At 58.7% G+C, this 23,449-nt stretch overlaps 1 protein-coding gene across 6 annotated transcripts in view; it reads left to right on the top strand.

Annotated features, from left to right (window-relative positions):
• ATXN2L (ataxin 2 like) overlaps positions 1-23,449 on the top strand; it is a 26,370-nt gene extending 2,921 nt beyond the window's left edge. Inside the window, exons 3-26 of one of the 6 annotated variants that reach the window (XM_084652647.1) lie at positions 2,436-2,503; positions 3,777-3,909; positions 12,058-12,094; positions 13,650-13,706; positions 14,682-14,753; positions 15,814-15,964; positions 16,061-16,185; positions 16,344-16,435; positions 17,825-18,025; positions 18,108-18,283; positions 18,461-18,565; positions 18,841-19,038; positions 19,353-19,442; positions 19,767-19,834; positions 19,918-20,198; positions 20,317-20,386; positions 20,505-20,651; positions 20,994-21,066; positions 21,393-21,580; positions 21,829-21,958; positions 22,043-22,164; positions 22,263-22,472; positions 22,555-22,744; positions 23,228-23,449. In XM_084652647.1, the coding sequence (XP_084508773.1) occupies positions 2,436-2,503; positions 3,777-3,909; positions 12,058-12,094; positions 13,650-13,706; positions 14,682-14,753; positions 15,814-15,964; positions 16,061-16,185; positions 16,344-16,435; positions 17,825-18,025; positions 18,108-18,283; positions 18,461-18,565; positions 18,841-19,038; positions 19,353-19,442; positions 19,767-19,834; positions 19,918-20,198; positions 20,317-20,386; positions 20,505-20,651; positions 20,994-21,066; positions 21,393-21,580; positions 21,829-21,958; positions 22,043-22,164; positions 22,263-22,472; positions 22,555-22,744; positions 23,228-23,298 (3,055 nt within the window). In that variant the 3' untranslated portion in view covers positions 23,299-23,449. Of the gene's footprint in view, positions 1-2,435; positions 2,504-3,776; positions 3,910-11,404; positions 11,753-12,057; positions 12,095-13,166; positions 13,239-13,649; positions 13,707-14,681; positions 14,754-15,813; positions 15,965-16,060; positions 16,186-16,343; positions 16,436-17,824; positions 18,026-18,107; positions 18,284-18,460; positions 18,566-18,840; positions 19,039-19,352; positions 19,443-19,766; positions 19,835-19,917; positions 20,199-20,316; positions 20,387-20,504; positions 20,652-20,993; positions 21,067-21,392; positions 21,581-21,828; positions 21,959-22,042; positions 22,165-22,262; positions 22,473-22,554; positions 22,745-23,222 lie in introns of those variants that run through there. The other 5 variants (XM_084652651.1, XM_084652646.1, XM_084652649.1 and 2 more) reach the window with 5 other exon arrangements.

Below are 23,449 nucleotides of genomic sequence, written 5' to 3'. Positions count from 1 at the left end.
GATTCCCATCTGTAGGCACCTATGTGGGGAGGGGATTTCTGATAGCAGAGGGCTATTTAATCCATCAGACAAAGGCAGAATGAAATCCAATGGCTGGGAGCTGAAGGAAGAGAATTCAGGGTAGAAATAAGACACAGATTTTAAACGGGAGGGAACATCTCCCCTTGGGATGCGTTGGATTCTATATTGCAGAGAGTCTGTAAATCATCCTGGAGCGTCTCCCCTGAAAAGCTATGCTCTAGCTCAGCCAGATGCAGGAATCACTGAGATTTTCTAGCCAGGATTATATAGGAAGCCAAACCGGATGGGCTCTTCTGACCTTAACATCTCTGAACAGTATAGTAGTCCCTGGAGATCAGAGCCATGCTGTGCGGGATGCTGTACAAACACAGAGCGAGGGGCAGGCCCTGCCCCAATTTAAGGCCCTGATCCTGCAAGGACTTACGCATCTGTGAGTAGTTCATTGACTTCAGTGCCTAAAATTAAGCATGCGTGTAAGTCTTTGCTGGATCAGGACCTCAAGATGAGACAGACAAAGGCTGGGTGGGGAAACAGAGACTAACAGAAGAAAAGAAACTTGCCCATGGCAGGTCAGCAGCAGAGCCAGGAAGAGAACCCAGGAGGCCTGGATTCCAACGTAGTGTTCTGTCCACTAGACCACGCTGCCTCATTTGAATGGAGCAAGGTCATTTTATGCCAGCTGAGGATCTAGCCTCTTGAAGCACACATGACGGTTTCTTCAGAGACCCTGTTTTGGGGGTTTATAGTATGCTCAGGTAGTCCATTCCATAAAGATCCATCATCTAAGAGTTAGTCACTGGAAGAGACCAGCTTTGGGGCCTGTTACAGGGCTATCATCTAGTCTTACCTCCTGTACATCACAGGCCAGAGAATTTTTCCCAGTTCCACCTGTGTTGAGCCAAATCGCTTGTGTTTGGCTAAAGCATTTTCCAAAAAGGTCTCCAGCCTGGATCTGGAGACAACAAGAGATGCACAATCTACTACTTCCTTTGGGAGTGTGTTCCAGTGGGTAAGGCACACATTTATACCAGTGAGGGTGATTATTTCTTATTGGAATTCAACTGGCTTCCGCTTCCAGCCAGTGGTTCTTGTTCCAGCCAGTGGTTCTTGTTCTGCCTGTCTCTGCTAGAGTAAAGAGTCCTTTAGTACCTGCTATTTTGTCCCGTGAAGGTCCTGCTGCACCATAATCATGTAATCAGTCAATCTTCTTTTTGGATGAGACTGAGTTCATTAAGGCTCTCCCTCAAAGGCCCTCAAATAATTTTTTTCCCTGTCAAACTAACCCAATTACTTTCTTTCATGAGATTACAAGTTTGATATAAGTCTGTGTTGATTTAATATACTTAAACCTCTGTAAGGTATTTGACTAGGTACTGCAGGACACTTTGATTAAGAAACTAGAACAATACAAAATCAACATGGCACACATTAAATGGATTAAAAGTCAGCTTACTGATAGGCCTCAAAATATAATTGTATAGGGGGAAGTGTGTTTCCAGTGGCCCCTGCAGGGATCGGTTCCTGGCCCTGCACTATAACATTTTTATCAATGACCTCGAAGAGAACATAAAAGCATCACTTATAAAGTCTGCAGATGACGAGGACAGGTCACTGATGCAGAGCGATCTGGATTGCTTGGTCAGCTGGGCACAAGCAAACAATATGCATTTTAATATGGCCAGATATAAAGTCAGACATCTGGGAACAAAGAATATACGCTGTGCTTACGGGATGGGGGACTCTATCCTGAGAAGCAGTGACCCTGAAAAGATTTGGGTGTCATGATGGACAATCATTCAGACATGAACTCCCAGTGCAATGCTGTGCCTAAAAGGGTTAATGTGATCCCTGAATGTATAAATGGGAATATCGAATCGGAGTAGACTGGTTATATTACCTTTGTATTTGGCACTGGTGCAACTGCTGCTGGAATCTTGTGTCCAGTCCTGGTGCCAACAATTCAGAAAGGATGTTGATAAATTAGCAAAGGTTCAGAGAAGAGCCACAAGAATGAGGAAAGGATTAGAAAACACGCCTTATAGTAACAGACTCCAGGAACTAAATCTAGTGAGCTTAACAAAGAGGGTGACTTGAACACAGTCTATAAGTCCTTAAGTGGGGAACAGAAATTTAATAACAGAGAGCTCTTCAATTTAGCAGAGAAGAGGCAATGACTGAAAACTGCAGTTAGCCTTGTCTATACTGCAGAGTTTTTGTTTGTTTTTTGGCCAAAAGGCAGCTTTTGGTGATGAAACAGTACTGCAAGGCCACTTTTGGTAACAAAACTCTTCAGTTTTGGTGACAAAATAAAATCACCTAAACGAGAGTCATATGGCTTTTTATGCAAAAGTATTGTTGCCAAAGTGCCAGTGTAGACACCGCGCTTGATTTTTATCACTTTAATTGGCCTCCAGATGGTGTCCCACAATGCCCATCCTGACTGCTCTGGTCAGCAGTTCCAATTCCACTACCCTGCAGCCAGGTAAGCAACTGTCTGCCCCTCCTCCTTTAAAGCCCTGGGAAATTTTGAAATTCCACTTCCTGTTTGCTCGGTGTGGAGAGCTCATATCATATCTTCCCAGCTGACCATGGTGGTTCCATGCGGCAAACACTCTCCTGCTTGGACCAATGTGGATCTGCTGGATCTGCTCAGTATTTTGGGAGAGGAGGCTGTGCAGTCACAGCTGCATTCCAGCCATAGGAATTTCGATACCAAGTGGTGGATTTCTCAAAGCTTGTGCAAAAAGGGCTGTGCTTTTTGGGACATGCTGCTGTGCACAGCAAAGGTCAAGGAGCTGAGGCACGTGTATCGGAAAGCAAGGGAGGCAAACCATCACTCCAGTGCCGCTGTTTTGATAAGGAGTTGGACGCTATCCTCGGCAGCGACCCCACTTCCCCCACCCAAGAGCCCCATGGATACTTCGATGGGGCTGGAGCTGGCAGAAAGTGGACCTAACCCAGAGAATGAAGTCATTGATGAAGAAGTGGAGGTAGCTGACAATGTGGAGCACACAGTAGGGTCGCCTGGTGGTGCGTCCAGTCAGGAGCTATTCTCCACTCCGGAGGTATCTAGCCAGTCTTGGCAGTCACACTGCAGTGAGCAAGAAGCAGGAGCAGAGACTCCGATAGGTGGTTTTGCTTTGTGAAATGCTGAGGTGGGTTGAGGGCATAGAAATGGCTATGTTTCTGTGTGCTGGACATTTCCCTGTGCAGCTATGCACATTGTGATTTCACAGGAATCCTCCAGAGAGATCTCAAGGAAACTTTCCTGGAGGTACTTGGCAATCCTCTGCTGAAGGTTTCTTGGCAGAGCTGCTTTGTTCCTTGCCCCATTGAAGGAAACTTTTCCGCGCCGTTCTGCAATCACTTGTGCAGGGACAAAGCGGCACCCAGGTGAGCAGCATAGGGATCGGGGCAGAAGCCACAAGAGTGTAGTAGATGCACCCTTGCTTCCCTGCTTACCCTCAGGAGTGAGATATCTGGTACAACCACCACCTGTGGAAAAGGTTGGGAAAATTTAGAATATTGTTCCTAGTCGACTGTACCACGACCTTTTCATATTGATTTTCTCCCCATGTACAATGTCCCCCGCCCTGAGGTATACTCACGACGCTTGGGGTGTTGGCCGGTGTTCGCCAGCATTTGGTCAGTGAGAAAGCGATTGGTATGTTACTTAGGTGTATTTTACTGTACTGTTTCAATGCTGTGCTCATACTTAATCATGCTTCTGTGTATTGTTCCTTTTGTGTCTGCAGATGTGGCCTTCAGAGGCATCCCCTACACACCGGCAGAGTGCTTCCACCAGATAAGAAAGCATCCAAGAGGGAGCAAGGAAGACATGTTCCAGGAGGTGCTGCAATACTCAGATGCAGAAAAGAGGGAACGCAGGTAGTGAAAGGAAATGGAAAGGTTGGACAGAAAAGAAAATGAGGCTTTCATTGGGGATGCAATGGAGAGGATGATTAAAGTTATGGAGAAGCAAACTGAGATGCTACAAAAAGAAAAGGAGTACTTGTGGCACCTTAGAGACTAACCAATTTATTTGAGCATAAGCTTTCGTGAGCTACAGCTCACTTCATCGGATGCATACTGTGGAAAGTACAGAAGATCTTTTTATACACACAAACCATGAAAAAATGGGTGTTTACCACTACAAAAGGTTTTCTCTCCCCCCACCCCACTCTCCTGCTGGTAATAGCTTATCTAAAGTGATCACTCTCCTTACAATGTGTATGATAATCAAGTTGGGCCATTTCCAGCACAAATCCAGGTTCCCCCCCCCACACACACACACACAAACCCACTCTCCTGTTGGTAATGGCTTATCTAAAGTGATCACTCCCCTTACAATGTGTATACGTTAGATAAGCTATTACCAACAGGAGAGTGGGTTTGTGCGGGGGGTGGGGAGAAAACCTGGATTTGTGCTGGAAATGGCCCAACTTGATTATCATACACATTGTAAGGAGAGTGATCACTTTAGATAAGCTATTACTAGCAGGAGAGTGGGGTGGAGGGAGAGAAAACCTTTTGTAGTGGTAAACATCCATTTTTTCATGGTTTGTGTGTATAAAAAGATCTTCTGTACTTTCCACAGTATGCATCTGATGAAGTGAGCTGTAGCTCACAAAAGCTTATGCTCAAATAAATTGGTTAGTCTCTAAGGTGCCACAAGTACTCCTTTTCTTTTTGCGAATACAGACTAACACGGCTGTTACTCTGAAACCTGAGATGCTACAGTCCCTCATAATGCTCCAGACTGAGCAGATGCATGCCTGCCCTTCCCTTCAACACATTCAGAACTCTTTCCCATGCCCTGCCCAAACTCCACCCGCAAATTCCTTTCCGCTGTCTGGGACTTCTTGCTTTCCTGTTCACTCCATCTCCACGGACACCTTTTCAGATGATAGCTGGACTTACACACAGCTCTGAAAGTCAGCCCTCCCCTGGTACCTCCTCTCCTCCCAAGCACGTGTGTGTGCTGGCGTAGTTTTTTGTGCAATAAAAGCAAAGTTTTTTGAATGAGAAACACTCTTTATTTGTTTCCTGGAAATTGTGACAGCAGATGGAAGCAACATGTAAACAAGCAATTTAATCGTTTGCTCACATTGAGTCCTAGGCCACAAAAATCACAAGTAGTTCCTTGCAAAACTTGATTTCATTAAGCATTGTAGTCCAGCGCATAGCAACATACATTACTGGTTCTCACCTTTAGTGTTGTCTCAAAGTCTCCCTGATTTCAATTGCTTCCCACTGTGCCCCTCTAATAGCCCGGGTATCTGGCTGCTCAAATGCAGCAGCCAGGTGGTCTGCCTCAGCAGTCCACCCATGAGCAAACTTTTCACCCTTACCTTCACAAATATTGTGCAATGTGCAACATGCAGCTATGATCATGGGAATATTATCTTAATTGAGCTCTAACCTGACATAAAGGCATTGCCAGCATGCCGTTAATCTGCCAAATACACATTCCATGATCATCCTGCCCCTACTCAGCCTATTGTTGAACCGCTCCTTACTGCTATCTAGGTTTCCAGTATAAGGCTTCATGAGCCATGGCATTAAGGGGCATGCCAGGTCTCCTAGGATCATTATGGGCATTTCAATATCCCCTACTGTAATCTGGCCTGGAAAGAAAGCCCCTGCTTGCAGCTCTCTGTACAGGCTGGTGTTCCTGAAGATACAAGCGTCATGGAACGCTGGGATGGAAAGCAATGGATGGAAAACAATGCATCGTGGGACAATGAGCCCAGACCCATGATGCGCTGCAATCCACTCTGCTTTCCCACAAGACCTAGCAGCGGAAGGTGGAGAGCTGAACTGTGGGATAGCTCCCCACAGTGCATTGCTTTGTTGAAGCTACTGCCCCGAGTGGGGACACGCTTTGCTGACAGAGGAAAAGAACATGAACATGAAACAAATTTCTTGTAGCACTTTTTGATCATTGACAAAACTTTTGGTGAAAAAACTCTGCCAGCGTAGACATGGCCTGAGATTGACTAGAAATAAGGTGTGAACTTTTAACAGGTTTCAGAGTAACAGCCATGTTAGTCTGTATTCGCAAAAAGAAAAGGAGTACTTGTGGCACCTTAGAGACTAACCAATTTATTTGAGCATAAGCTTTAGTCACTTTTGAAAATCTTGTCCACACTATGTTCGAATGTGTATGATAAATGCCTAATTAAAGAACGATACAACACATTTTCTGATGAAGTGAGCTGTAGCTCATGAAAGCTTATGCTCAAATAAATTGGTTAGTCTCTAAGGTGCCACAAGTACTCCTTTTCTTTTTGCGAACTTTTAACAGTGAGCGTAATTAACCACAGGGACAATTTCCCAAGGGTCATGATGGATTCTACTCCTCTAGCAGTTTTTAAATCAAGATTGGATATTTTTCTTAAAGATCTGATCTAGTTCAAACAGGCATTAATTCAAGGCAGTCCTGTGGCCTGTGATACAGAAGGTCAGATGAGATAATTGCAGGGTCTCTTCTGGCATGGCAATCTATGAACATCTCAAATGTCTCCTGGCACCCCCACCTCCCCCTGCTGCAGCTCCACCCCTACTCACCTCCCCCAAATCCACCCCACCCCCTGCCCCTCTCCCCCACCTGCCCTCCTCCCCCAGCTCCACCCCCACCTGCCCCTCTCCCCCACCTGTCCCCTGCCCCAACCCCTGCCCTCCTCCCCTAGCTCCACCCCCACCTGCCCCTCTCCCCCACCTGTCCCCTGACCTCCTCCCCAGCTCCACCCCCACCTGCCCCTCTCCACCACCTGTCCCCTGACCTCCTCCCCCAGCTCCACCCCCACCTGCCCCTCTCCACCACCTGTCCCCTGACCTCCTCCCCCAGCTCCACCCCCACCTGCCCCTCTCCCCCACCTGTCCCCTGCCCTCCTCCCCCAGCTCCACCCCCACCTGCCCCTCTCCACCACCTGTCCCCTGCCCCACCCCCTGACCTCCTCCCCCAGCTCCACCCCCACCTGCCCCCTGCTGCAGCTCCACCCCTACCCACCTCCCCCAAATCCACCCCACCCCCTGCCCCTCTCCCCCACCTGCCCTCCTCCCCCAGCTCCACCCCCACCTGCCCTTCTCCACCACGTGTCCCCTGACCTCCTCCCCCAGCTCCACCCCTCTCCCCCACCTGTCCCCTGCCCTCCTCCCCCAGCTCCACCCCCACCTGCCCCTCTCCCCCACCTGTCCCCTGCCCTCCTCCCCCAGCTCCACCCCCACCTGCCCCTCTCCCCCACCTGTCCCCTGCCCTCCTCCCCCAGCTCCACCCCCACCTGCCCCTCTCCCCCACCTGTCCCCTGCCCCACCCCCTGACCTCCTCCCCCAGCTCCACCCCCACCTGCCCCTCTCCCCCACCTGTCCCCTGCCCCACCCCCTGACCTCCTCCCCTAGCTCCACCCCCACCTGTCCCCCTCCACCACCTGTCCCCTGACCTCCTCCCCCAGCTCCACCCCCACCTGCCCCTCTCCCCCACCTGTCCCCTGCCCCACCCCCTGACCTCCTCCCCTAGCTCCACCCCCACCTGTCCCCCTCCACCACCTGTCCCCTGACCTCCTCCCCCAGCTCCACCCCCACCTGCCCCTCTCCCCCACCTGTCCCCTGCCCTCCTCCCCCAGCTCCACCCCCACCTGCCCCTCTCCCCCACCTGTCCCCTGCCGCACCCCCTGACCTCCTCCCCCAGCTCCACCCCCACCTGCCCCTCTCCCCCACCTGTCCCCTGCCCCACCCCCTGACCTCCTCCCCTAGCTCCACCCCCACCTGTCCCCCTCCACCACCTGTCCCCTGACCTCCTCCCCCAGCTCCACCCCCACCTGCCCCTCTCCCCCACCTGTCCCCTGCCCCACCCCCTGACCTCCTCCCCTAGCTCCACCCCCACCTGTCCCCCTCCACCACCTGTCCCCTGCCCTCCTCCCCCAGCTCCACCCCCACCTGCCCCTCTCCCCCACCTGTCCCCTGCCCTCCTCCCCCAGCTCCACCCCCACCTGCCCCTCTCCCCCACCTGTCCCCTGCCCTCCTCCCCCAGCTCCACCCCCACCTGCCCCTCTCCCCCACCTGTCCCCTGCCCCACCCCCTGACCTCCTCCCCCAGCTCCACCCCCACCTGCCCCTCTCCCCCACCTGTCCCCTGCCCCACCCCCTGACCTCCTCCCCTAGCTCCACCCCCACCTGTCCCCCTCCACCACCTGTCCCCTGACCTCCTCCCCCAGCTCCACCCCCACCTGCCCCCTGCCCTCCTCCCCCAGCTCCACCCCCACCTGCCCCTCTCCCCCACCTGTCCCCTGACCTCCTCCCCCAGCTCCACCCCCACCTGCCCCTCTCCACCACCTGTCCCCTGCCCCACCCCCTGACCTCCTCCCCCAGCTCCACCCCCACCTGCCCCCCTGCTCCCCCCTGCCTCTGCTCCAACCCCTGACCTCCTCCCCCAGCTCCACCCCCACCTGCCCCTCTCCCCCACCTGTCCCCTGACCTCCTCCCCCAGCTCCACCCCCACCTGCCCCTCTCCCCCACCTGTCCCCTGACCTCCTCCCCCAGCTCCACCCCCACCTGCCCCTCTCCCCCACCTGTCCCCTGACCTCCTCCCCCAGCTCCACCCCCACCTGCCCCTCTCCCCCACCTGTCCCCTGCCCCACCCCCTGACCTCCTCCCCCAGCTCCACCCCCACCTGCCCCTCTCCCCCACCTGTCCCCTGCCCCACCCCCTGACCTCCTCCCCTAGCTCCACCCCCACCTGTCCCCCTCCACCACCTGTCCCCTGACCTCCTCCCCCAGCTCCACCCCCACCTGCCCCTCTCCCCCACCTGTCCCCTGCCCCACCCCCTGACCTCCTCCCCTAGCTCCACCCCCACCTGTCCCCCTCCACCACCTGTCCCCTGCCCTCCTCCCCCAGCTCCACCCCCACCTGCCCCTCTCCCCCACCTGTCCCCTGCCCTCCTCCCCCAGCTCCACCCCCACCTGCCCCTCTCCCCCACCTGTCCCCTGCCCCACCCCCTGACCTCCTCCCCCAGCTCCACCCCCACCTGCCCCTCTCCCCCACCTGTCCCCTGCCCCACCCCCTGACCTCCTCCCCTAGCTCCACCCCCACCTGTCCCCCTCCACCACCTGTCCCCTGACCTCCTCCCCCAGCTCCACCCCCACCTGCCCCTCTCCCCCACCTGTCCCCTGCCCCACCCCCTGACCTCCTCCCCTAGCTCCACCCCCACCTGTCCCCCTCCACCACCTGTCCCCTGCCCTCCTCCCCCAGCTCCACCCCCACCTGCCCCTCTCCCCCACCTGTCCCCTGCCCTCCTCCCCCAGCTCCACCCCCACCTGCCCCTCTCCCCCACCTGTCCCCTGCCCTCCTCCCCCAGCTCCACCCCCACCTGCCCCTCTCCCCCACCTGTCCCCTGCCCCACCCCCTGACCTCCTCCCCCAGCTCCACCCCCACCTGCCCCTCTCCCCCACCTGTCCCCTGCCCCACCCCCTGACCTCCTCCCCTAGCTCCACCCCCACCTGTCCCCCTCCACCACCTGTCCCCTGACCTCCTCCCCCAGCTCCACCCCCACCTGCCCCCTGCCCTCCTCCCCCAGCTCCACCCCCACCTGCCCCTCTCCCCCACCTGTCCCCTGACCTCCTCCCCCAGCTCCACCCCCACCTGCCCCTCTCCACCACCTGTCCCCTGCCCCACCCCCTGACCTCCTCCCCCAGCTCCACCCCCACCTGCCCCCCTGCCTCTGCTCCAACCCCTGACCTCCTCCCCCAGCTCCACCCCCACCTGCCCCTCTCCCCCACCTGTCCCCTGACCTCCTCCCCCAGCTCCACCCCCACCTGCCCCTCTCCCCCACCTGTCCCCTGCCCTCCTCCCCCAGCTCCACCCCCACCTGCCCCTCTCCCCCACCTGTCCCCTGCCCCACCCCCAGCTCCACCCCCACCTGCCCCTCTCCCCCACCTGTCCCCTGCCCTCCTCCCCCAGCTCCACCCCCACCTGCCCCTCTCCCCCACCTGTCCCCTGCCCCACCCCCTGCCCTCCTCCCCCAGCTCCACCCCCACCTGCCCCTCTCCCCCACCTGTCCCCTGACCTCCTCCCCTAGCTCCACCCCCACCTGTCCCCCTCCACCACCTGTCCCCTGACCTCCTCCCCTAGCTCCACCCCCACCTGCCCCTCTCCCCCACCTGTCCCCTGCCCTCCTCCCCCAGCTCCACCCCCACCTGCCCCTCTCCCCCACCTGTCCCCTGCCCTCCTCCCCCAGCTCCACCCCCACCTGCCCCTCTCCCCCACCTGTCCCCTGCCCCACCCCCTGACCTCCTCCCCCAGCTCCACCCCCACCTGCCCCTCTCCCCCACCTGTCCCCTGACCTCCTCCCCCAGCTCCACCCCCACCTGCCCCTCTCCACCACCTGTCCCCTGCCCCACCCCCTGACCTCCTCCCCCAGCTCCACCCCCACCTGCCCCCCTGCCTCTGCTCCAACCCCTGACCTCCTCCCCCAGCTCCACCCCCACCTGCCCCTCTCCCCCACCTGTCCCCTGACCTCCTCCCCCAGCTCCACCCCCACCTGCCCCTCTCCCCCACCTGTCCCCTGCCCCACCCCCTGCCCTCCTCCCCCAGCTCCACCCCCACCTGCCCCTCTCCCCCACCTGTCCCCTGCCCCACCCCCTGCCCTCCTCCCCCAGCTCCACCCCCACCTGCCCCTCTCCCCCACCTGTCCCCTGCCCTCCTCCCCTAGCTCCACCCCCTCTGCCCCCACCTGCCCTAGCTCCATTCCCACCGAGGGTACAGGGTGTGTATGTAACCAAGGTTACATGTACACGTCAAGAAGGGGTCAGGTTGCGCGGGTAGGAGCCGGGACTGAGTCTCCTGTCCGCCCTGTGAGGCGGTCCTGGCGGAGGGATCCCTCTGCGCCTGCGCTCTCAGCTTTACCTGCCCCCCCCCCCCAACTCCGGCGAGTTCCCTCCCAAGGAGGCGCACGCGCAGAGAGAGTGGTGTTTGCTCCCGCCCCCGGGCTACGTGACTCCCTACGCATGCGCAGAAGCTGAGGGCCGCCGGAAGGTTCCCTGAAACGCGTAGCGTGCCCTGAGGCCCCGCCTCACCTCGCGCATGCGTACGGAGGCGGCGCCGTTCCGTCCCTTCCGCCCCGTGGTGCGGCGCTTGCGCAATGGCCGCGAATGGGCTTTTTACCCTGGCGGAAGGATCGAGAAGTTAGCGCTTTTGCTGTCACGTGGTACGACTCATCACTGCGGTGCGGATGTGCCTGGCTGGCGGGGCCGTCGGCGCAGGCGCACTGAGCTGGTTTCGCCGCCGCGCTGCCCCTTCTCCTCTCGGTCCACCCAGGCTCATTGTGCGGAGGGAGCCAGCGAGGAGACCGCTCCGGCCGCGTTCTGCCCGCCCGCCCCTCCCCCGCGGCCCGCGCGCGCCGCTCGCCAACGGCAGCTCCGACCGCCTCGCGCCCGCCCGCCCTCGCTCGCGCGCGCGCGCGCGCCGGGTGGCTGATTCGCTCGCGCCCGCCCCGCTGGGGTTGACCGGGGCCGCGCCGGCGCCGCCATGTTGAAGCAGCCGCAGCCGCTGCCCCCGCCGGGCGGCCCCGTGCCCCAGGCCGGGCCCCCGCCCGCCCGCAAGGCCCCGCCGCCGGGGGCCGCCCCCAGCCCCAACGGCAGCCTCAGCCCCAGCGGCGGGGCGGGGCGGGCGGCGGCCCCGGGCGGGGGAGGCGGCGGCGGCGGCGGCGGCCCCGGAGGAAGCGGCGGCGGCACCAGGTAACGGCGGGGCTCCGGAGGGAGGGAGGGAGGGGGTCACCCCTCCTCGTGCGCGGGCCGGGGGGCCGCCGGGAGGGTCCCGGGACTGCGCGCGCCCGGGGGGGGGGGGCGCCGCGCGAGCGTGGTGCTGATTGGCCGGTGCTGCAGCCAATCGCCGCCCGGCGGCGCGAGGGAGAGGGAGACCCCTCCCCAAAGCTCTGGCGGCGCGGGGATGGGACCCAGGCGTCCGGGCTCCCCGCCTGGTGAGCCGGCGGGGGCGGGGGCGCGGCAGTTCTGTAACTCTCTCTCCCTGTGGTTTGTTTCAGGGGGCAGAGCACAGGGAAGGGGCCTCCCCAGTCTCCAGTAAGTACCTGCGGCCCTGCCTAAAGGGGGGGGGACCAACCTCATGCTGGTCTTCCAGGGGGGCCAGGCTGTCTGTCGCACTGACTTCCTGATCAAGAGCCTCTTTTCCTCGCAGCAGCCGGGTGGCTGGGCAGGCCCTTCCTCTTTCTTGAGAACATGGCATGGGCTGGGGATGGCTTGCGCTGGCTTCCGCTAACGCCTCAGACGATATAGTCTCCATACTGCTCTTCCCACAGGCCTCCGCTGGACTTTCCTGGCATTTCTTACTGTCTGCATGGTACTGGCAATGCAAGTTTAGATGTTTCCCAAAAGCGTGTGCTAGAGAAGAGAGGGACCTGACCTGCCACCCAGCACTCTGACCTTTAACTGCTTCCCTGTGGCCCAGATCATAATGAGTGTGTCTCTTAGTTTTTTGGTAGCACTAGCTTCCCTTGGATCTCAAGGGACACCAGTGTGACAGGGGTCCGCAGTGAGCCAGCCAGTTCCTTTGGGGCCTGGAGCAAGATGGAGCCAGACGGGTGTCATTCCTCACCCCCTGAGCCAGTCAGTCCAGATTGGAACTAGTGCCCTCTGGAGGGGGAAAGTCCCATATCTCCTGAGCCAATTTATTCCTACAACCCAGGGCCAGATTGGAACTCTAGAGGTGAAAGGTCCCATAATTGCCTTCTCAATCCCCAGGGGGTATCTGCTTTTAAATTGGTCCCTCCCCTTCACTCAAAGTATGCAGCTGAACACCTCCCCACTGGCTTCCCATCACTGGGAGGGCGGGGTGTTCGGCTCTGAAAAGCTCTTTTAGAAGAGATGTTCTGCTTCAGGTTCATGGTCATGATGCCCAAATCTAGTCTGCTCTCGTCCCAAGCCCAAGGATGTGTTCTCTGGTTCCCTGAAGTTGGATCCTCTGCCTTGTGTGTTGGCAGTACCAAATGCTGCAGCCAGAATCTACCCTCAGCAGAGCTGTTGGCTCAGTCCCTGTAGCGGGGCGGGCATGAGGCACAGCTGCATGGGAGTTGCAGTGCTTGTGGGAGTACAGAGTCGCTAGTGGGACTGTGACATCCAGCTGTCTCTCTCTCAGATCCACCTTGGAGGAGGTTTCCCTGCAGTGCTGTCTCTTCCCTCTCACTGGGCCATGTGCTGGGGTTGCTGGGTGAGATTCTCTGGCTTGGGTTACGCAGGAGGCCAGACTGGATCATTCTGGCCTTAAGATCTGTGAATCCTTGGATTGGGTCCTCCTGGAGAAGAGGGGGCAGGCTCACTCTGGGCCTGCTGGTGCAGATGGGGTTGGCATGAGCTCAGGGCTCCAAAGTTTGGGGGTCGTTCAGGACCCAAGCCTGCGTCTCCACACAGCAGCATGTGGCTGGCCCTGGAGTCGTACCCCAAGCATGCCCTGTAACTAGCATCACAGAGGTGATCGCTGTTAGCACACTACTCATCCTGGTAACTGCCCTGGCTCCTAACACGGGCGCTGAGGGTGGTGCGTACAGGGGAAGCCTAGGGGATGAAGGAGGTGTGTTCACTGCTCCTTGTTGATGGGTTCATCTCACTGTGTTAATGACAGGTGTTCGAAGGTGTCTATAACAATTCTCGAATGCTGCATTTCCTGACGGCTGTTGTGGTAAGTCCTGTCAGTTCCTGCTCCAGTGCTGAGGGGGATGCCTAGCATGGTCCATTCAGGAGCAGGCTGTTGCTAGGGTCTTGGGGGCGGGGAGGAGTTTCTGACTGGCGGGGTGGGTGGGGGAAGTCATACTGTCCCCTCTGTCAGAAACTCCCTGTTCCCAGCATTGGCCTTTGGGTTGGGAACCGGGGGGTGGGGGGAGGGGTGTGTGTGTCATCCAGCAGGGCATGTCTGGGGAGGGGGGATCTGGGGTATTTTCTGCTGGGGGGTGGGACTGGGCCTGTGGGAAGAGAGAGGAAAGGAGCAGCAGCTGTTGGTGGCAGGGGCAGGAGGGATAAGGAGCTGAAGGCCAGGCTGGCACTGCAGATTGGGTGATAATGCTGGCTGACCCATGCCTGTGCTCATCATCAGCGCGTCGAAGCGCAGCACGCAGCACCCAGAAACGGGTGTCTGTGCAGGAGGCCTGAATTCCCCCCACCTGTGTGCCACTGTCCTCAGCGGGACTGGGGAGAGGTCACTGGCTGCTGTGTGTGTTCTGTTGTAGAAAGAGATGTTCTTGGGGGTGGTCTGGGAGTTTCACAGCCAAAGGTCTCACGCCATCCCAGTCTGCAAGCTGCCCCTGGGCTCTGGCAGCTCTTGCCCTCGCAGTGGGTCACAGTGGTGGGCCCTCAGCTGAGTGGTGCTGCCTGGTTTAGGATAGTACGAGCCTCCGGAGTGCTGGGCATCCGGGAGCAGCCGTGAGTCTAGTAGGACCGTGTGTAACAGGTGCCCATGAGAGTGTGTGCTGTTTCCCAGCGTGATTCACTTCGGGCATCTTCTCTCTTTTCAACCGGGGGGTGAGCAGGGAGACCCTGGGAGCTGCAGTGGGAGTGGGGATGGTGTGAAGGAGAGACAGGTTGTGCTCTAGTGGAGGGGACCTTGGACCCTGTGGTATGTGCTTCCCCAGCCAGTGCTAAACTCTGGCTCTGTCCCCAGGGCTCCACATGTGATGTGAAGGTGAAAAATGGCAGCACCTTTGAGGGGATTTTTAAAACCCTCAGCTCTAAGGTAAGCATCTGGGGGGGTAGTGAAATGCTGGGGTCCTCATGGCTGGCCAGTTCTCTGGGAAGCAGGAGGCTGACTCTTGAGACAGGGCACACAGTGTCAGAGTTCCATGGTGAACATCTGGGGTCGCCCCTGGGCAGTGGCAGGGCTGGCTCTTAAGACATGGCGCAGAGCATCTAAGCTCAGTGATGAACATGTTAGTCCTGGTGGAATTCTGCGCCAAAAATAATTAAAAATTCTGTGCACAATATTTTAAAATTCTGCATATTTTATTTGTCAAAATAACACAATATAATTAAAATACCTTTCCTGTCAACAATACAGACAACAGCAAAAAAGATTCCCCCAGGAGTAAAGAGTTAAAGAAACCCCTACAACAACCCAGTTCCAGATTGGAGGGCTGGAGGGAGCTGTGTCATGCCCCCAGAGCCCAGACACCCACACCCCCTTCCCCCCAGAGCTGAGCCACGGGGCACTGCCTGGCCCAAACACCAGCATCCCCCCAGAGCCCAGGGGGCGCCCCCCAGCCCAGACACCCCTCATGCCAGAGCCCAGCCTGTGGGACACCCCCTAGGCACCCCTCCCCTCCCCCGAGCCCAGCCATGGGGTAACCCCCAGCCCAGACAGCAGTCCCTCCAGAGCCTTTAGTCCCCCACAACTTCTTTACTGTCTCACCGGGGCACATGGTGTGGTGCAGCCGTGCCCTTCCTCACACATTGCCAGAGCTGGCTGGGTCGTCCCAGGCACTCTCCAGTCCCTGCAAGAATGGGGATCAAAAAGTGTCCAGCCCAGCCAGGCTGGGTGCTCCAGTCACTGCAATCTGGGCACTGCAGAGCCCAGTGGCCCGAAATTCTGTGTGGAAAACAGGAAATTCTGTATTCTGCAGTGGAGCAGAATTCCCCCAGGAGTAACCGTGGGATCCTCCATGACAGTGGGAGGCTGGCTCCTGGGACAGGGCACAGAGCATCTGAGCTCTGTGGTGAACATGTGGGGTCCCCCATGGCAGGGGAAGGCCGGTTCTTGGGGCAGGGGTGCCGTGTGCAGTAATGGTGGCTGTTTGCAGTTTGAGCTCGCTGTGGATGCGGTGCACAGGAAGACCCCGGATCAGCTGGTGGGACCTAAGCGGGAGGACATCGTGGACACCATGGTCTTCAAGCCCACGGATGTCATGCTGGTGCATTTCCGCAATGTCGATTTCAATTACGCCACCAAAGGTAATGCTGGCCCTCTGGATGGGGCCTGTCCCTGCTTGGGGCTGGGGGGTCACCCAGAGGGGGTGGCAGATCTTATGGCCCATTGTCTGCTCCTAGACAAGTTCACGGACTCTGCCATCGCCATGAACTCCAAGGTGAATGGGGAGCACAAAGAGAAGGTGCTGCAGCGCTGGGAAGGAGGGGACAGCAACAGTGATGACTATGACCTGGAGTCTGACATGGTAAGAAACTCGCTCCTCCTTGCATTCAGGGCCTGGGGTGTGGTGGGCAGGGGTTAGGTTGGGGAGAGGGCTCTGGGGTACCCAGATCCCTTCTGCTGCTTGGCGTTCAGCGCTGGGGGCTCTGCAGAGCCTGTATCTAACACTTGACCTTGTTGCAGTCTAATGGCTGGGATCCCAATGAGATGTTCAAGTTTAATGAAGAGAACTATGGAGTGAAGACAACGTACGACAGCAGTTTGTCCTCCTACACGTGAGTGTGGGCCTGGGCTCTGTGTGGGAGGCAGCTGTTGCTCATGGGGAAGAACGTGTGATTCTTGGGTCAGTGCCTTCGTATCAAGCTACAAAGGCCAAAGGGGCTGCCCCTTTCGAGAAGAACTGCAGTACCACACAAGGCTCTGTTGAAAGAACAAGGGTGTTGCTCTCAGCAGTGAGGGAATAGTCAAGCTCAGGCTGGCTTTCATTTAAAGTCACACCTCCGTTGGAAGGAGTTTGTTCACTCTTGTTCCGTGCAAAAAAATAATCCTTTTCCAGCGTGTTTTCTTTGGGGATTTGTCTAGTCCGCCTTTCTGTTTTCCTGGGCCAATGGTTCTCAACCTATTTACCGCTGTGGGCTGTATATGCAGTTGTATGTATGTTGTGGGCCGCATCCACACAATATATATACTACCTATATGGACCTGAGAATGTGAGATGGGCCGTATTGTATACCGATTGGGCCACATGTGGCCTGCAGGCCAGGGTTTGAGAAGCACTGCCCTGGGGAGTCAGACACTCTTTCCTTTTTCCTTGTGGGCCTTTCATATAGCAGAAGGGAGAGAGAGAGATTAGAATAGGAACAGGTAGTTTTAAACCCACAAAAATGGATAGGGGCAGGGGGGTGTGTGGTGGTGGGAGGGGGTGGCTCAGGTCGGAGGACCTTGGATAGGAGCGTAGGGCAGGCTGGGTGCAAACATAGAAGTTGGAACTACCTCCAACTCCTTTTCTTTAATTGTCTTCATCTGGAGGTGGTGTCCCTCTCATGTAGATTTTTTTTGATACAGAATTTCCTAAGAAAATGTCCAGATTAAAAACTGTTTGTTTGGTAAGAAAATGTGTCTGGATGCATCTGAACCACAAAAGTGACCAAGTGTTTGTGTGCACATCCCTGCAGAGCCCAGCCTCGCTCCCCGTGCACCTGCATGGGGTTGGGGTGCAGCTCTCCAGCATCCCACACAGACAAGTGCTGTGTAGCTCTTGGTTCTGGAACTGCTCGGTGTGGTTCTGGGTGAAAGCAACTCCTTGCTCATGCTTGCTTTTCATTGTCTAAAGCCTGTCGATCTTCATTCCGAATTGCCCCGGGGCTGGCTTCTGCTCCCAAGTATCTGCTTCCTCCCTTGTCCGGTGGCTGCACCACTGGTACTCATGCCCAGCTGGGAGGCTGCTTTTTCCACGTTGACAGCATGCAGGCTGATTTTCATCCTCCTTGTACTCAGATGGGCAAACCAATTCCAGAAACAGGCTTCCTCCAGTGGAGACCAGAGCAGCAATTGCCACCCAAAAGGGGGGGGCTTCAGACAGCCCTGAGCCACAATGGCATCCTGCACTGCTGTTGGGAGGGTCAGCTGGCACTGAGGCCTGTCTCTGTCTGTCCCTGTCCTAGCGTTCCTCTAGAGAAAGATAACTCGGAGGAGTTCCGGCAGCGGGAAGCCCGGGCGGCCCAGTTGGCCCGGGAGATTGAGTCGAGCCCCCAGTACCGCCTGCGCATTGCCATGGAGAACGACGACGGACGGACGGAGGAGGAGAAGCACAGCTCTGTGCAGAGGCAGGTGTCCGGCAGGGACAGCCCCATCTTGGCCTCCAGGTGAGAGGGGTATGCACACATGTGGGGTGGGGTGGGGAGGGTGTGGGAGCCTATGTAACACCTCTCCCGTCTGTGTCTGCAGGGAGGGCAAGTATGTCCCGCTGCCACAGCGCGTCAGAGAGGGCTCACGAGGAGGCGTCCGGTGCAGCAGCTCTCGGGGTGGGAGGCCAGGGGCGGGGTCCATGCCTCCTCGGGGCAGTGTGCACCATCCGGACAGCAACTCTAGTCCCGTCCCGGAGCAGCGAGGGATCAATGGAGGTGAGATCCGGGGACCTACCTGAGAGGCTTCCTGGCGTGGGCTCCAGCAATGCCTGAGGCTGGTCTCCAGTGCCCTCCAGCCTAGAGTTCGCACACCGCTCTCTGGGAAGGCCAGGGACTATGTCCAAGCTGCTGCACCTGCCCTGTAACGCCCTCCTATGCTTGCTTGCTTTCCAGGACCCTCCCGAATGTCTCCGAAGTCCCAGCGTCCCATCCGGGGTGCCAAGACCATGTCTTCCCCGTCAAGCCGCCCTGTGGAGGTCTCGGCAGCTCCCCCTGCAGGTAGGGGATCTTTCTGCAGGGCCTCGCCTATGGTCTGATGGCTAGAGAGGGGTCTGCAGCTGGAACATTCGCCCCAGTCACTGTTAGCCTGGTGGGCAGGAGAAGCGGCTGAGGGTTAACCTGCAGGGCCCTTTTGGAGCCAAGGGTGGTGGTTTATAGAGTCTGAGAGCCCTAGTTTGTGTAGTTGTCCCTGTGTCTCTCGTTGTGTGTGTGTGGGGGGGGGGGGGAGATCAGGACCTATGTTCTCACCCCATTTCTAACCTTTCTTCCTGCAGTGGGCCGCATGTACCCTCCTCGCTCTCCCAAGTCTGCCTCAGCCACTCCAGTCTCTTCCCAGGATTCTTCGGTGGGATCCGCCGTGCCAGCAGCACCCGCATCCCCGTCAGAGGCCAGAACTGGCCTGGAGTCGAGTGTTTCCCCAAACCCCCCTTCTCCCAAAGTAGCAGCCCCCGTGCCAGCCACTGCTGCTGAGGGTAAGGCCCAGGGAGCAGCGTGGGGTTTCTGGGGACTGTTGTGGCAGCTGTGAGGAGATGGGCCTGGGGAGCTGTGCTGTGGAGCAGGGGTTGGGTGGGGGCAGGGTGGTGTAATGTGTTAAGGGATTTCATAGAATATCAGGGTTGGAAGGGACCTCAGGAGGTCATCTAGTCCAACCCCCTGCTCAAAGCAGGACCAATCCACAATTTTTGCCCCAATCCCTAAATGGCCCCATCAAGGATTGAACTCACAACCCTGGGTTTAGCAGACCAATGCTCAAACCACTGAGCTATCCCTCATTTTCCCCTTCCAGGGAAAGAGGCTCCCACATCTGTGGCTAAAGATCCTGGCAGAACCTTGGAAGTGACCGGATCATGTGAGCTCAACAAGGCAACCAACAAAGGTATGTGAGTTTAGGAGTCAGCACTGACAGGGCCGGGCCCCCAGCCACCCTGTGAAGCCTCTGAACCTGGTGTGTACCCCTGAGGGAGACTGTTCCAAGCTTCCGCTTCCCAAGCGAAGGGTCCTGGGGAACGGACGCAGGGGCCTGCATCCTCCTGTTGGGGGTGTCTTCTGTGATCTGTCTCTCCAGAAGCATAATCCATCTGTGTTGGCAGAGCTTCAGTGATGCTGCAGGGTTGGGGTGGGGAGTGGGGGGTTGCCCTGTGCCTGGGGGCACCCTGAGGCTGCAGCAGCCCCTCAGCTCACTCTGTGCTGTTCTCCACAGCAGGGCTGCAGAATGAGCAGAAGCGGACCCAGCTGGAGGAGCTGCGCAAGTTTGGGGCCCAGTTCAAGGTAAGGCCTGGTGACCGCAGGGAGGACAGGGGGAGTTGGCGTGTCTGGGCTGGGCTTACCACCAGTATCTGGCTCCCCCACAGCTCCAGCCGAGCAGTTCCCCAGAGGCCAGCCTGGAGTCCTTCAGTGCCAGGCCCAAGGAGCCTCTGGAGGGCAAGGAGAAGGCCCTTGAGCCAGGCATCTGCGAGGGGCCCGAGCAGGCACCCGCCGTGAGCATGGTGCCAAAGCCCAGTGGGACCAGCCTGGAGCTGCTGCCGGAGAGTGGCAAAGAGGAGAAGGGGCTGTGTGAGGTGGCCGAGCAGCAGGTGGCCAGCCCCCCGGGCAAGGGCGAGCCCGAGGACAAAGAAGAGGGACCTGTGTCCGAGTGAGTCTGCAGTGGAGGGCCTGGGGGGCTCTCACTGGGGAGCGGGTGGGGGCAGGTTGAATGGGGACGCTGAGCTTTCCAGGGTTTTTAACCCTGATTTGTCCTGCATTGGTTTCAGGCAAGTGAAGAAATCGACTCTGAATCCCAACGCCAAGGAGTTCAACCCCTCGAAAACACTGCTCTCCGTGGTGAGTGGTCTGGGCTGGGGGGAGTGGGAGCCCCATTGGCTCCAGCGGCTGCTGGTCCTCCCCATCACTGGTGGGGATCTGGCTGGGCCCCATGCTCAGCTGCTCTGTCTGCTTCCAGAACAAGTCAACGAGCACCCCCACGTCACCGGGCCCTCGCGCCCATTCCACTCCCTCCATCCCAGTGATCACAGCCGGCCAGACGGGCATGTACAGCCCCCAGTATATTTCCTACATACCTCAGATCCACATGAGCCCTGCTGTCCAGGTGAGCCCCACCCCACCGCTGTACTGGGGGGAAGCTGCAGGGGTGTGGGGGGAGCAGGGCCTGTCCAGAGGGGTGCAGGGTTGGGGGGGAGCTGCAGGGACGGGGGGATGAGGGAGCAGGGTCTGTTGGGGTGGGGGCTGCAGGGATGGGGGAGCAGGGCCTGCCCAGAGCGGGGGCAACTGGGAAGGGTGTGGGGGATGGTGTGGGAGCAGGGCCTATCCAGAGTATGGGGTGGGGGCTGCTGAGGGTGGGTAAATGTGTTTGGGGCTAGGGGTCCCTGTCCTCTGGGGGGAGCTCTCCTTGTTCTCAAATAATCACCCTACTGCTGCTCTCTCGTTGCAGGCGCCCCAGATGTACCCCTACCCTGTCTCCAGCTCTGTGCCTGGCCAGCAGGGCAAGTACCGAGGGGCCAAAGGTGAGCCTGGTGTTTCCCAGTGTGGCATAGCAAGTCTGGCACCAGCTGTGCTGATGGGAGGGGAGCTGGCTAAAGCATGGGCAGAGCTCCCCTCCCTGGTGGCTGGGCCAAAGGGCAAGATTGGGCTGGGTGGGGCTAGCCTGGGGCCCCTCCCAGGGCAGCAGATGCTGATCCACTGGAGGGGTGATGGGATGTCTGGGGAGAGGTGGCAGCAGGGACCATCGTGTGGGGCTGGAGGGGAGGGTCCCTCATCATGGGGTTGAGGCAGCCATATGGCCTAGGGGCTTTTGGGGTCCGTTTTGAGCAGCTGGCTCCTTTTCCTACAGGTTCCCTCCCACCCCAGCGCTCGGACCAGCATCAGCCAACATCCGCCCCCCCCATTATGCAGGCGGCAGCGGCAGCAGGGCCCCCCCTGGTAGCAGCTACGCCCTACTCCTCCTACATTTCCTATAACCCCCAGCAGTTCACGGGGCAACCCACCATGATGCAGCCTATGGCGCACTACCCTTCTCAGGTAAGGGCCTTGGGGAGGGGAGGGAGGAGCATGGGCAGAGCATGGGGGTGAGGTGAGAAGGGCCCTTCTGTCCCATTGCAGCCTCGGTGGGGCCATCTCCGGGCAGAGGGGTGAGTGTGTGGGGATGGTCTGTCTAACAGCCATGGGGGCCGGCCCTTCCAGCCTTTGGGGACAGAGGGGTATGGTGAGGGGTGAGCACGCAGGGATGGTCCCTCTAACAGCCGTGAGGTATGGTTCTTCCCTTGCAGCCTGTATTCGCCCCCATGCTGCAGAGCAATCCCCGCATGATGACATCTGGCAGCCACCCCCAGGCCATTGTGTCGTCCTCCACGCCCCAGTACCCTCCCTCGGAGCAGCCCACGCCCCAGACGCTCTATGGTGAGTCTGTGGGCTGGGGCTGGGGAGCCCCGGGGGCTGGGACCAGTTCTGCTGCTCTGGGTCTGACTGGGTGTCTCTCTCCAGCTACAGTTCATCAGTCTTATCCCCACCATGCAACACAGCTGCACCCCCACCAGCCTCAGCCAGCCACCACCCCGACAGGGAACCAACAGCAGGCCCAGCATGCTGCCCCCAGCCCCGTGCAGGTGAGGGGGGACCTCCCCCAGGGCTGAGGGGGAGGGTAGTGGGGGGGGAGGGTTTGACCCCCTGACCCTGCTCACTACATTCCTGTGTCCTGGCGCAGCACCAGGCTGGGCAGCCGCCCCACCTGGCCGGTGCCCAGCAGCAGCAGAATCTGTACCACACAGCCACGCTGACGGCCACGCCACCCTCCATCACGCCAGGGCCCAGCGCCCAGTCCCCCCAGAGCAGCTTCCCCCAGCCGGCTGTCTACGCCATCCACGCCCACCAGCAGCTGCAACACAGCTACACCAACATGGCCCATGTCACCCAGGTAGGTGGTAGGGCAGCAGGGCTGCGGGCACTGTGCGGGCCCCACCCGCCCACGCTCATCCCCCTGCTCTCCCCTCCCGCAGGCCCATGTCCAGACTGGAATAACAGCAGCACCGCCCCCCCACCCCGGGGCGCCTCATCCCCCCCAGGTCATGCTGCTCCACCCCTCGCAGACCCATGGGGGGCCCCCCCAAGGCGGCGTGCCACAGAGCGGGGTGCCCACCCTCTCAGCCTCCACACCATCTCCATACACCTATATAGGACACCATCAAGGTCAGTGCTGGGGGTGGGGGGATGTCTCAGAGGCTCAGGACTGGTGGGTGTGTGTGATGGGCCAGGCTGGTACCAGAGTAACCCCCCACCCTCCATGCTGGCAGGGTGTCGAGGGGCTACCCTTCCTTCCCTGAGCTGGGGGAGCGGGCCTGTGGCAGCTCTGAGAGATGATGGAGGGTCCAACAAGTGGAACAGGCCTGCAGTGCTCATTGCCCCAGGAGATGGGTGTGATGAAGGGCATAGATGTAGCAGTATGAGGGGAGAGGATAGGGCCTGTTTGGCTGCAGGAGGAAGGAGAGGTGTTGTGGGCTTGTTTTTCCCATCTCCTTAATCCTGGGGCAGGGCCCATGAGGGGGGCTCGGGGTGGAGTGGGGTGGAATAGGCCACCTGGGTGGGTAGGTGGGTGGGCTGCTGCCCTGTCTCCCTGCTGGGGGTCCTGTCCTGCTTTGCTCACTAACAATCTCTGCTCTCTTTCTAGTTCAGTCTCACCCATCCCAGCAGCTCCCATTCCACCCCCCTGGAAATTGAAGCCTCGATTCCTGACTGTGAACTGAACTCCCAGCGCCGGCCCCTGCCCGGGATCCGGTTTGCTCCTTCTGCCCCCTTGTATGTGCCCCGGCCTGGCAGCTGGAGCCCCCAGCCTGCCCCTTATGGTGCCACAGCTGGGGGCGGGGCTTTACCAAGCACCTTTTTTGTTGGTTTGCA

The sequence above is a fragment of the Lepidochelys olivacea genome (genome assembly GCF_965140295.1).
Source record: "Lepidochelys olivacea isolate rLepOli2 genome assembly, contig: Scaffold_29, whole genome shotgun sequence".
Taxonomy (NCBI): Eukaryota; Metazoa; Chordata; order Testudines; family Cheloniidae; genus Lepidochelys; species Lepidochelys olivacea.
The sequence above is the reverse complement of the archived record's forward strand: the minus strand, read 5'-3'. Positions and strand labels throughout refer to the sequence as shown.